At 38.0% G+C, this 12,316-nt stretch overlaps 1 protein-coding gene across 1 annotated transcript; it reads right to left on the minus strand.

Annotated features, from left to right (window-relative positions):
* Positions 1–387: 387 nt before the first annotated feature.
* UBE2L3 (ubiquitin conjugating enzyme E2 L3) lies at positions 388–10,357 on the minus strand. Its single transcript, XM_009280835.1, has 3 exons — positions 10,265–10,357; positions 6,034–6,220; positions 388–2,527 (listed from the first exon to the last, which is right to left on the minus strand). Exons 1-3 carry the CDS (start codon positions 10,331–10,333, stop codon positions 2,373–2,375), a joined length of 411 nt encoding a protein of 136 aa, XP_009279110.1. The 5' UTR covers positions 10,334–10,357; the 3' UTR covers positions 388–2,372.
* Between the last annotated feature and the right edge of the window lie 1,959 nt (positions 10,358–12,316).

Genomic DNA, 12,316 nt, shown 5'->3' on the forward strand with positions numbered 1-12,316 from the left:
ATCCCGTCGTTTAGAAATGGAACTATGAAGAACACACAAAGAGAAGTGATAGCAATATCTGTCTTCTATGTGACCTTTACAGATGAAATCGGAATAGCTGGTACAGCGCTGCTGTAGGCCTCTCTGAATCGACCGGAGTTCCTTGAATTACACAGCCCTTCCAGTTCCCTTTCAATGGCATCCAAGTCACACCGATCCAAATAAACGCAGTCTTTGACCTGAGAGGCTTACAACCAGAAAGTATACTATTTAGTAGTAACGAGGGCAGCGAACTAGTGCTACAGTTTTAAGTAAAAAGACAATTTTGAGAATGGCGAGTTTCCATGCCAACAGACATGATCAAAAGGTACAGTGACTCATGTGATGCGGAAGTTATACACACTTCAGTTTGACAGATAATTTGGCATTATTTTATTATGAATCCGAGTGAGCGTGAATGAAACAAAATCAGTACCAACTTTCTGCAAATGAAGACACAAAGATGTGAAAATTTGGTAATAGACAGTGCTCTCACAAGCCTGAAAACACTTAGGAAATGCAAGTTTCCGTAAATAAGGTGAATGTGGTTTAACTTTATTTACCTGCCAAAGAATCTGTCTAAGAACACTTAAACATAAAATTTCTTAGCTCCCTAACTTATAAAAAAATTTACTTTCAACAGAGGTGAGGTACTGGGCTGTCATTGTTTACACTACATCGGAAATGAAAGCTGGATCAGAGGGATGAATGAAGAAATAGCAAATATACAAGACGTTAAAACCAAGAGACCTACCGCTTGACACACTAGTTCTGAAAGGTTGCAAAGGCAGAGGCTGTATTTAAACTGAATTTAGGATTACAGACAACCATCTGGGTGCAAGAGATTTTCTAATTCAACTTCCTGCACATCGAAATGATATGTACTCCCAGATACCTAAGAATTTCTGGAGATAGATCTGCTTGCTCAGTAACATACCCAAGTTTGACAGGCGGGGAAGAGACGGCAGTTTGATTGTATGGCAGTTTGACTGTGGAGCTATGATCACACTTCAGACTGGGGAAAAAAAGACAGGCAGTCAGGAGGAAAGCAGAGACACAGTAAAGGATGCTCAGTTCTGGACAGAAAGGGCTTCCCTCGGCATGCATGGGTGTGCCCTGGAGCAACGGGAAAACAGCTCTGCCCCATTAAGTTAGAATGACAGAATGATACTTGAAGTACTCATTACATCATCTAACCTGTGTATTTTTAGAACACAGGAACAGTAGTGGTGAAGCGTACTCTAGTGCAGGTTATTGCTTAATCCTCTTCTCATACCATTTTCGGTAAGAACTGTACAGCGATTGGGCTGGGAAAGGGGCACGAGTGCCATCCCATAAAACACAGATGTTTCTTACGCATTCTGCTGGAAAAATGTTCTAAGACGGCTAGCAGTGCTGTCAGATTTAGTACTCGAATTCAAAATTAACACTTCCAAAATACCGATTTCTAACTGAAAAGCCAGTTTATCACTTTGGTACCTCTTGGTCCCCAATTTCTGAAACTCTTCTAAACTGGTTGCAGCGTTGCTCTGTGCACGTTTTCCTAGCTACTCTGCATAGGTATTAAGAATAGAAGCGAAAGAAGTTTGTAATCACATTCCACTGCTCGTTTGCTATGGAATTTTTTTTCCAAAGTTTTCCAAAAGCAGGACATAAGCCATATTTTAATTCAATGACGCACACAAAAACTTGGGTTTCCCCGTTTAATAAACATTTTGTGGTAACATCAGCCAGATTTACATAAGACCTGGACATTATTTCTGATTGTTTTTGTGGGGTTTGTTTGTTTTTTGTTTATTATGTTACAAACTGAAGTTAAGGGGAACTTGCAACAAGTCCCACAAAGCGCAGTGCAACATTTAAAAAGAAAAGTAAACAAAACTGCCAAACACTCAATCATTTTCTGCCAGAACTGGGATATTTTTTTCTAAGACATCAGTTTGGGGAGGGGGATAAAATTCAATGAAGAATTAAATGAACTCAAGATAGTGGGAACTGCAAGGAAAAATAAGAAATGACAGCCACAACCTTTTCAATTTAAGGGCAGAATATAAGTCTAAGATATTTTTGATAAATTCTGACAAGAAAAAGAAAACAGCATACTTTAAAGTATATTGAAGCAGTGATTTTTAAACAAAGAAAGCAGAACTAGAACATCTTAAATTTTAATCCTTTCTTTACAGGTTACCTAGCCCACTTTTGATTAAGAAAACTGTAGAAAGTTAGTAACAGCCACAAGTTAACACCGAAAGGTGGCACTTGTCAATTTTCCATAGAGTCCTGCTTTACGGGGTGTCTCAAATGCACTGCTCCGATCTTCTATCATACGTTGCTGACATCAATTGTGTCAGATTTTAGTCCACTGGTCGCTTTTCACCATATTTCTTTGTAAACTCTTCAGCGTTCTTACAGAATTTTTTACGGTCCTTAGAGTATTCTTCAGCTAGGTCAGCCCGAAGGGGATGCTCGGGCTGTGGATCATTCACCAGTGCTATGAGGGACTGGATTACTGTCAAAAGAAGTATAAATACCGTCAGAGACTAAGATGGTTAATTTTTAAAAATCAAAATGTAAGCAAAATTCCCCAAGTAAAGAGCTTTAACTGCATTTAAATACATCCCCATAAATCTAGGGTCTTTTCAAAAGCAGAGCATGAATAAGCTATAGCAATATGCCAAGATTTAGTTCAATGACCATGAACGAACACCAGAAAATCGTATTTGTAAACAAAATCAACTTGAATAGAGACCAAAATGCACTACAAATTATTTCCCACGTAACTGGCATCCTATCTGAAATACTCTCCTATGGCTAAGAAAGAAACTAAGTTTCACAGACAAGTTCATCTAAAAGAGACTGGGTAAAGACGGAATTTCCATCATGAAACATTTTTTCCTAACACCTGTCACAATGATGCAGTTGTAACTGCGCCTGCTTTTGGAAACCACTTCTTCAGCTTGATTTTTCTATGACTCTTACTTCCCCTATAAACAGCAGACAATTCTTCCCTTCGTTCTGAGCTGCCAAATACATCCACTGGTAGAGATACACCGGGCAAACAAATGGATAAGAACCAGAAGATGCTTTTCACCCCACTGTTTACAGCCATTTCAACTTTCCCTATCACTTTCAAAGGAAACGTCATTCTTAAAATAACCGAACCGTACTTGGCATCTACGCAGCGAACCTCGCATACTATAATGACATTTATTGCTACATTTTCCTCATATACATTCTCACGACCATTTAAAGCTCGATAGGTCACAACAATCAGTTCTCATCTCCACCCACTAAAAGGTATACGCATAACTGGGCAAGTCTACAGAAAGTGGGTACACAGAAAAAGCATTTCACTGTACGACAGTATTAATAATATTCTGTTTGAGGTAACTTTGGGCTACCCAGAGTAATACAAAGCAGCACCCCAAGAGTTTTTAAAGCAAGTATAACAGAACTCTGTTAACTTCATGTGTTGCACACTAGAGCCAGCTGCCGCCTCCTGAACTCACATAAACCACCGACCCCTACACCAACCACCGACCCCTACACCATCCAGCAGCAGGGAGTTCCACAGCTCAGCTACATGTTGCAGGAAAAGCCAGAGTCTATCCTTTGTTCTGAAACTGCTACTTAGCAGTTTAATGGGATTGTCCCTAGTTTTGCAATGTAAGTTCTTACAATACTTATCACTCCAGTAGATGCCAGAATACCAGAGTGGCTTCTTTCAGAGCATCAATCTTTTCATGCTCATACTCTTTTCTACCCTTACCTGATCGGAATGGGGAACATACCTCAAAACAAATACTCGAAGTCCAGAGAAGCATGCCTGTGGCTATATTGCTAATCGGGAACATTTCTTACCACAAATCAGAGTTTAAACTGCAACAAACTATCTAAGGAATGTAGAATCGATATTAGCTTACTTCACAGGAACTCGCCAGTCCTGGACTTCCAACAACTGTCATCATATTAACAACTACTTATGAAACTAGCATCAATACTGCACGTGACAATCCCTTTTCACGCCGTAACACACGCTAAAACACCACAGAGAAAGTGTTACTGTGTTATTAAGGTTATTTAGCACATGAGCCAGAAAAAATTAGGATTGTCATAACAGGACTTGCCTTAATCGCCACAGCATTTTAAAACTGTACTGTCACAACAGTCGGTTTTAATATTAAGCATAAATTAATAAAAAGTACAGCAGTAAGATGCACGTCTAGTAGATGGAAGGTGAGTTAATGATTTATGATGAACCTAATCTCTCCGCTTTCTTGACACCTGACTGATCAAAACCCATCACTTTGATGCGGTACTAATAATGTTGGATTATTTCCTTGGGAAAGGTGCAAGTAGCAAACAGACTGAAGTTTTATTTTTCAGTGCAGAAGAGTTCTGGAGAAAAAGGAACAGACACTTAAGCAGGGCTGTAATAACATCGTTGCAGGTTCATACAACGATGTAGTAACAACAGATGTTGACACTAAAACAACTTATTGAAGAAAGAGTTAAAAGACAAACAAAAGACCACAAAACAGCAGAAATTAAGAGATTTGCAATATTTTGGTACCCGGTGTTTGTTCCAAATTCTGATTTTAGCATAGTTTTTATTCACTCAGATAAAAAGGGAATTGCTACTTCTCAGGGAGACACTGACTATTTCCTGCGTGCAAACGATTGCTTCAGTAGTTCCCACTAATGCCAACTTGCATTTCAAACTAGGTAGAGACATGTCGTTCCTTTACTTAACTAGAGAAGGCTCATAAGATTAAGACAACTGCTAAGGTGTTAGCAGAAGCCTTCCACACATTGTTTCCACTTCATCTCTCCCAAGGATCTTTGTCCTGTATAATCTGGGATAAATCAACAACAAATCATAAGATCTTCACTGACCTATTGGAGTTCAACAGGTTCTTTTTGCTGCCACCTCCGCTTTCCCCAACATTCAACTGCTTGATCTTTTCTGAAACAACTACAGAAATTTTCCTATTTTGTCTTTGGGGCAAGATCATGCAAACTGTAAGTAGTTTTATTAGCATACAGAAGTACACAGAAAAAAGACATCTTAAGTACAGCATTGTTTACTATCAGGAACACAATTCAAGTGAAAACAACCTTAAAGAGGAGTCCGGAAGAAGGAAATACTTTCTCCTACAGAGCAAGATACTTCAGTGTCACTGAAGCTCTTGCACGGGACTAAACTGCTACTCATTTGAATTAATATTATTAAAACATACGCAGTTTTTGCAAGGACGTTTGCTCTTTCTATATGTACAGTAATAAATGCTTACTATCAAACTCATCATTACCTGCCAGAAAACGTGAAATTCTCACCCCAACAACTAATGGAAGCAACAACAACAGAAAAAACCTCCTCAGATCACACACTCAGTCTGCCACAAACCCGATGAAACTTGTTTCCTTAAAATATTTAAATTCTTATCCAAAGACACTCTACACAGTGAGCCTCACAGCAGTGATCTTTTAAGAACTAAGAGTTAATGTGTTATGATTTCACATTTTGTTTATGTCTCCCTAGATATTTCAAACCGTATGTTCACATCACTGAACCACATGGCAGAGATTATAAAATATACGAAGCCCTGAGGTTTTAGACCCTTTCTTTCAAACATTCAGGAATGTACTGAACACCTCTGGATTATAAAGTCACTGTTTAAAAAGAAACCGAAAATAACCCACACACAAACTACCACGAGAATTTTTAAGTAGGCCGAGGACACCACCTTAATAAACTCTTCAGTCGTGAAGAGTTTTGCGGTTTCCTGGAGGTGGACATGCCACATGTCAGTGTCATTACCTTACATTCCAATAACAAAATGAGATTCCAAAAGTGTTGTGCACTGTGCTCACAACACGTGACTCATGACACAAACCTTATGACAATGAATATACCGTAAGAGCAGTGACCAGCTGACAAGCTGAAACGCTATTAGCTTTAAACACAATACAAAGTTTCTCAATATCCAGTTCTTTCTCCACGTGGAGTCCTACCTTGGTCAGTTTTGGTTGCTGGCTTCCAGTTTTCAGCACTAATTACTGGCAGACAAACCTGCCCCTTTTCATCGATGTTAGGGTGATAGATCTTTGTTTTAAATGTAATCTTAGGAGGTTTGAATGGATATTCTGCTGGGAAGTTGATTTCGATTCTGAAGGCTCCTTTATCATACGGAGGATTGTCCTACAACAAGAAGGCAAATGTCAGGAATCTGGCATATTCTAATGGATACAATTAAGAAAAAGCACGCTCCAGACCTCGGTCTATCAAACGGCCTCTTTTAAAAGCACTTTCTTCCAACACATACTGCCATGTCTATGTGTCAGGAAACATCAAAACCTATTTGGTAAGAGAGAGGTAATACCACCTCTACAACATTTGTATTCACCCTGGAAAAAGCAGATTACCATTGTTCTGAAGTTGGCTGGCACTTCTACTGGTAAGAAAGCATCCAATCCCATTTACTCCAAGCTCAAGGTCCTATCTAATAAGTAGCTTTATTCCCAACTTTGTATTTCAAAAAGCATTGCAAACCCTTTCCGAGATACAAACAGGAAGCCTGACAAGGAAAATGGGTTTCTCTAAACCTAGTTATTTTACATGTCTCACAACATGGTGGTATGAACAGCAAAGCGATTTGTCAGATTTGCCTATATGTTCCAAGAACGTTTTTGTGCTGACTACACAAAAATCTGCTGAGCGTTCATTGGTACTAAAGATAGATATTCACTGTGCCTGCTGATGAGAACATTCTGAATTTGTATGCAGTTTTAGCACCCACTCTTATCAGATCATTTTTGAAGGAGCACGATGAGAGAACCATGAAGTAAGCAAAGTAGTTCTTCATGCTGAAACAAAAAAAACAATGCCCAGAATCTCATTTAGAAAACCTGCTAGACTATTGATACTGCTTCAAATACTAACTGCGGAAGAAAGGCAGAAGAAAAAATAATCCATCGCTACATTTAAAGCTTATGAAAATACCATTCTGCACTGAAAACAGTAACTATGGCACAAAGCCTTTCCAAACACTCTGGGAACAAGAATCAAAGGATGAGAGCTTCCAGTTGGTGTAAAGGATAATCACACACATTCTTCATTAGCAACCAGACCATTCCCTGCAATCAAACCCACTCCAGAAGTTAAAAAAGGTTTACCAATATTTGGGGGTGGGGAACGTTCTATTAAAATATTATTCAACAGAAAACATTTAATTTTAGTTTCATCCATATGGAGAAGTCTGGCTGTGCGTTTCTAGGAAATACAGCACAATTTTTGCAGTCAAGGGAAGACTTAACTAGAGTGGCTTTAAAATCACTTTTTATCCAAGCAATCCTAAAAGCTTTGGAAGTTTAACAAATAACTTTTTGGTGGTGGTGACAACTTAAGCAGTTAGTGCCCTCTCCCCCCATGGCTCGCTTGTTCTTACCTCCACCACATGCTATAGTTTGTGAGGCTGTTCACTGAACTGATACGGAAACTGACCTGGCTTAAAAGTGTCCATTTTCTGCTTGACTGTCAGTCAGAACAGTTCTTCACTATAACTTACCAATAAACTGAACTAAAAACGTATGTAAAGGGTTGCTCATGTTTTAAATAGACGAAACACAGAATATTCAAGCAATTAATTTTCAATAATTTGTTGTATTTATTTTGACACTGACAAGGGAGAGTCTCAGAATTATAAATACTAAACACCGGTAACAAACATGACTCACATTCACCTGGAGTATTTTTGCTCTGCAAAAGCTTGTCCATAGCACACAGCTTTGATTAACTGAAATGAAAGTCATGGTACACCAACAGTACCTCTTACAGGAGCAAGGAGCCTGGGGTAGATAGTCTCGTTTTGATGTTGAAATCAAACAAACGGTGTACCTTTTCAACAGACAGTACATAAACTATCTTATTCTACAGTTTAGAACGGGAAAAGAAATTGACAAGCTATCTTCAACCTGCTTCTCAATTGAACAAACACCCTTAAAAACTAACAGCTGTTCCGAAGAATGGAATGTTACACGCAAGAAAAAGTTTTAAAACGATATCTTTCACAGTAATTCTGTATGAACACTGTTAAAAATATTAACCTTTGTATCTCTCACACCTTCATTAAGCTGACCAAAATAATGCCTGGTTATAGAGTTTAGTAATCTAAATGGAAATAATAATAATAATAATAATAATAATAATAATAATAATAATAATAATCAGTAACTGGTTAGTCCTCAGTAACTGGTTAGTCCTACTAAAGTATGAGTAACATTTTTTTAAACCCTAAGCAAGAACATTTTAGAAAGTGGAAACAGCACGTAAAACTTCAAAAGCAAAAACTCAGCAAAAAAGTTAAACTTGCAACCAGCTTGTAGACTACATTTTAAAGCCATCAACTCCAAGCATTGCAATAGCTAAAAAAATTATGCTAAGACTAAAGCATCTTCTATAGCGTATCCTCAAAATAACCATACTACTCTTTAAACACACACACCACTTTAATAATTACTATAGGTATAATTTCATGACAAAATTCCCTCTTAACTATACCAGTAGTGAATTTAAGGCTATTTCCCTTGCAACAGGGCACATTATAAATCAAAAGGCAGGTATGAAGCACAGTTCACTGCAACAATGTTTAAACACTTTGTGATGATGTGAACCTTTGCAAAACAAACACTAAGCTCATACTCCGGTGAGCAGAAACTGTTAAAAATAGATGCTGTACACCACATACAGCTAATTTTAACAGGAATAAACAAGCATTTTGGTGTTTTGCTTTATTAGTCATATTTACCAACCTTATACTGCTTCAAAGTATTATCAAAGCAGTAAACTGTTATACACGAACCACAAATATCAGAGTGGCTTATTGAAGCGTATTGTTTCTCAGCTCTGACAAATTTTAATGTCAAATCCTGCTTGCTTTATTTGCAAGAGTAGCCTCAACCACTCAGAGGAATTACTTGCAGGGATATAAGTAAACAGTAAACTAAATGTAATCTACAGTATTTAAAGTGCAAAGCCCCGTGTGATCCAAATTCGGGAATGGTCTCCAACTAATAAAGCAGAGAAACTGCTAAAGAGATGTTTCAAAGTCTTACAAAATGACAGATTTACTCTGGTCAGGGGACCTTTTCGGTAGCACCCAAGGAAAAGCAGAACTGATGCCCTAGTGGCACAGCCTCTGTGCTGCAGACTTAAAAGTAGCTCATGTAAGGAAGGGAGCATGGGCCGTGGCAGTGGAAAATAAAGGAGGAGAAAATCCAAGGGACTTCAACCAAGGAAATCAACATACTAGATTTCCTGCTTTCCCCTTAGCAACAAATCCCTCTCTATTTGACTACTACAGTGGTTATGTACTTCTATTAAACGGTCTCTTAAAAGACAGTAGTGTTTTATAATAAAGTGGGGTTTTTTTGGCATTAATTAATGCCTAAATAAAGAGGCTTCCTTTAAAAGAGCTCAATTCTGAAAATCCAAACCTTTTCCTTGCATCAAACTTTTTCCAATACTCAATTTTATCTTAGAAATAAATCTAGTTGATAAAAAAAAAATCTATTAAGGACTAAACAAAATATTTCATACCTCAGGCTTTTTCCTATGATAATGTAGTTTTTCTACTTTTAGCTTAATGTAATAAACTACAAACTTCATTTGTTTCCCCCTTCCAACACCTCTCCCAAGTAACCCAGTGCCATCACCGAGTCCTCAGCCCTCGCCAGCTGCAGCCGTGTGTTGGACCAGGCCTACAATTACGAAGCATCCAGGTAGGTATTGCTCAGACAAGTCTAGAACACCTTTCAATTACGTATGGGTTTTCCTTCACGCTAGTTCTAAGAAGCGCCTACTAACATTATCAGACTTCGATAAAACAAAACACAGAAGACACTCAAACAAAATGAGACAGGAAGATTACACTATTTGCCCAAGATTACACAAGATGTCTGAAGAGAGACAAGAATTAAATCCAGGACCACACTTCACCGCCCAGAGTATGTTTAAGATGCTGCAGTATGATCTATATAAACTCACATTGTATTTATAAATGACTAACTTCTGCACAAACCCACAACTCTGAAAGCCAGGTTCTATAATAATAAAAGAGATTCTTGTCAGGGTAAAAAAAATTATCTAATGGTCACCACCAGCACTACTGAACTGTGGATTTATGAGATACAAATGATCCTCGTCTTATTTTAAAGCTCATTAGAATAAGGAGTAGTCTATACTCACAGGAACAATAAGCCCTTGCCAGGTCAATAAATTAGCTTCATCAACCTTGATATTACGGAAGTTTTTCATTCCACATTTGCGGATTTCTTCAAGCTCCTGAAAAGCAAGCAAAGTGTCAGTTAATAACAGAATTAAGCAAGATGCTCATATTTATTTTTCAAAATGCTTAGAGGTCAATGTGGGTTTCTTTAATGTTAAAGAAGCTTGAGGTTTTAGTGGTGGCAACCCACACAAATAAAAAAATTTTGCATCTGTGAGAAGTAAAGTTCTCTGAGACAAGGTATTAAAAAATGTTATTTTTTGATATGTCAGGAAAATACAAAAATGCCTTGTTACTAACATCATTACAGACACAACGAAGTAGAAGCATTGAAAAAGTGCATTTAAAAATGTTTTTATATCTCAAATGCAAATCAGTGCCTTTGGTAACAGACTACTGATAACTCTGCGAAGCACAGAAATAAAGTGCATCTTAGGACTTGTCTGAAGGAAAATAGTGATTTGGAAGAATTGTTTTGTAACAGTTTTAAACACCAATAAAGTCACTGAACGGGCCAATTATTTCAACTGAAAACTAACAAATTCCTGCATTACCAACTTAAATTGATGCAAACACAGAAAAATGCCAAACTGGCCTTATTTAGACCAATAACTTGAGAAGATACAGCTTTATCTCTGGTTTGTACCTCAAAGTTAACAGTAGATATTAAGACACCTCTCTTTATAGCTGTATCACTCTTGAACAAGGTATCTTTCTGCACCAATCGATCACCAGTCAAACCATTTTTCATCAGCTAGTGATCCAGGTATCACCAAAACAAGTATTTAGGCATGTTTATATTTAAAATTATGTATAAGCTCTAGCGTAGCAACTGTTTCCTGGAATATTTCTTAAGACCAAAAAAGAAACACCTCAAGGTTCCACTTTTTTCCATAACAATTATAGCCCTTTGCTGTTGAATTCAGGAGTTTTATCTTTAAAGAGAATTTAACTGAATTCAAATTCAAAAGTCACTCACAGTGAAATACAAAATTTTCCCAGTGCTTTCAAAACTGAAGCACATGCCTGTGTGTCTACATAGGTTAGGAAAAATGTTGCTTATACAGCAATGCTGGTGCCCTCCGCCAGCACACAGTTCTTCACTGGGTGCTAGCGTATTTGCAAAACTAGACTGTGTATTATTATGATAAAACCACCAACTACAAGCAAAGGCACTATACACCGAAAACCAAAAACGATCAGTTTTCCTGGTACAAGTGCTGTACTGTCCAGGTTTTTTTTTTTTCTAAAATAGCTCTATGTTCATCTTAGATCAAACCTTTCTGCATCTGACTGGCACAGGTTTAATACGCGCAGTAATCTCTTGCATAAACTTAGCATCATGATAAAATGCAAACCCAAAGGAAAAACGAGACTTCCAAATGCACGTGAAACAAATCACGTGACAGCCACACATCAGAAGCGGAACATTTACATTCCCACCCGCTGCACCTATGAAAGCAAGAGCACACTCAGAACACAGAATTTTAACCTTGGAGTCTTGGATATTGAATTGATGCCCAACACAATCTTTACGACACTAAAACCAACTATTTAGTCTAGACCTGCGGATTAATCCCCAAATTCCACTGCTGCTAGATTTACACAGTATCACAGACAGTTTGGGCTTTTTTTAAAAAAAAAAAAGGTAAGAGGATTATCCTATTTCCTTAAAGCAGGAAAACACATAAAACACACAGAAAAATAATCCCACGAAGCACATTTATAGGGATACAGAGCAAACCAAAACATTCAAAAGAAAATAACCTTTATTATCACAGCTACAAGCGATCCTCTACGATCACTGAAACTGCAAATCCACACAGTGCCTTACAGCTGGCTCTGAATGCTCAGCGCACAGAGCAGCAGCTCAGGGAGAGCCTGGCTGATACCAGACTGACTCTTCCCTGACAGGGTCAGGAGAGTAACTCACTCGGAACAGCGTTTTGAGCGGCTCACTCTCTACAGGTACAGAACCATGAAGTCCTGGCAAACCACTACTCCACAGCATG

The sequence above is a fragment of the Aptenodytes forsteri genome, unplaced genomic scaffold (genome assembly GCF_000699145.1).
Source record: "Aptenodytes forsteri isolate BGI_AS27 unplaced genomic scaffold, ASM69914v1 Scaffold12, whole genome shotgun sequence".
NCBI lineage: Eukaryota > Metazoa > Chordata > Aves > Sphenisciformes > Spheniscidae > Aptenodytes > Aptenodytes forsteri.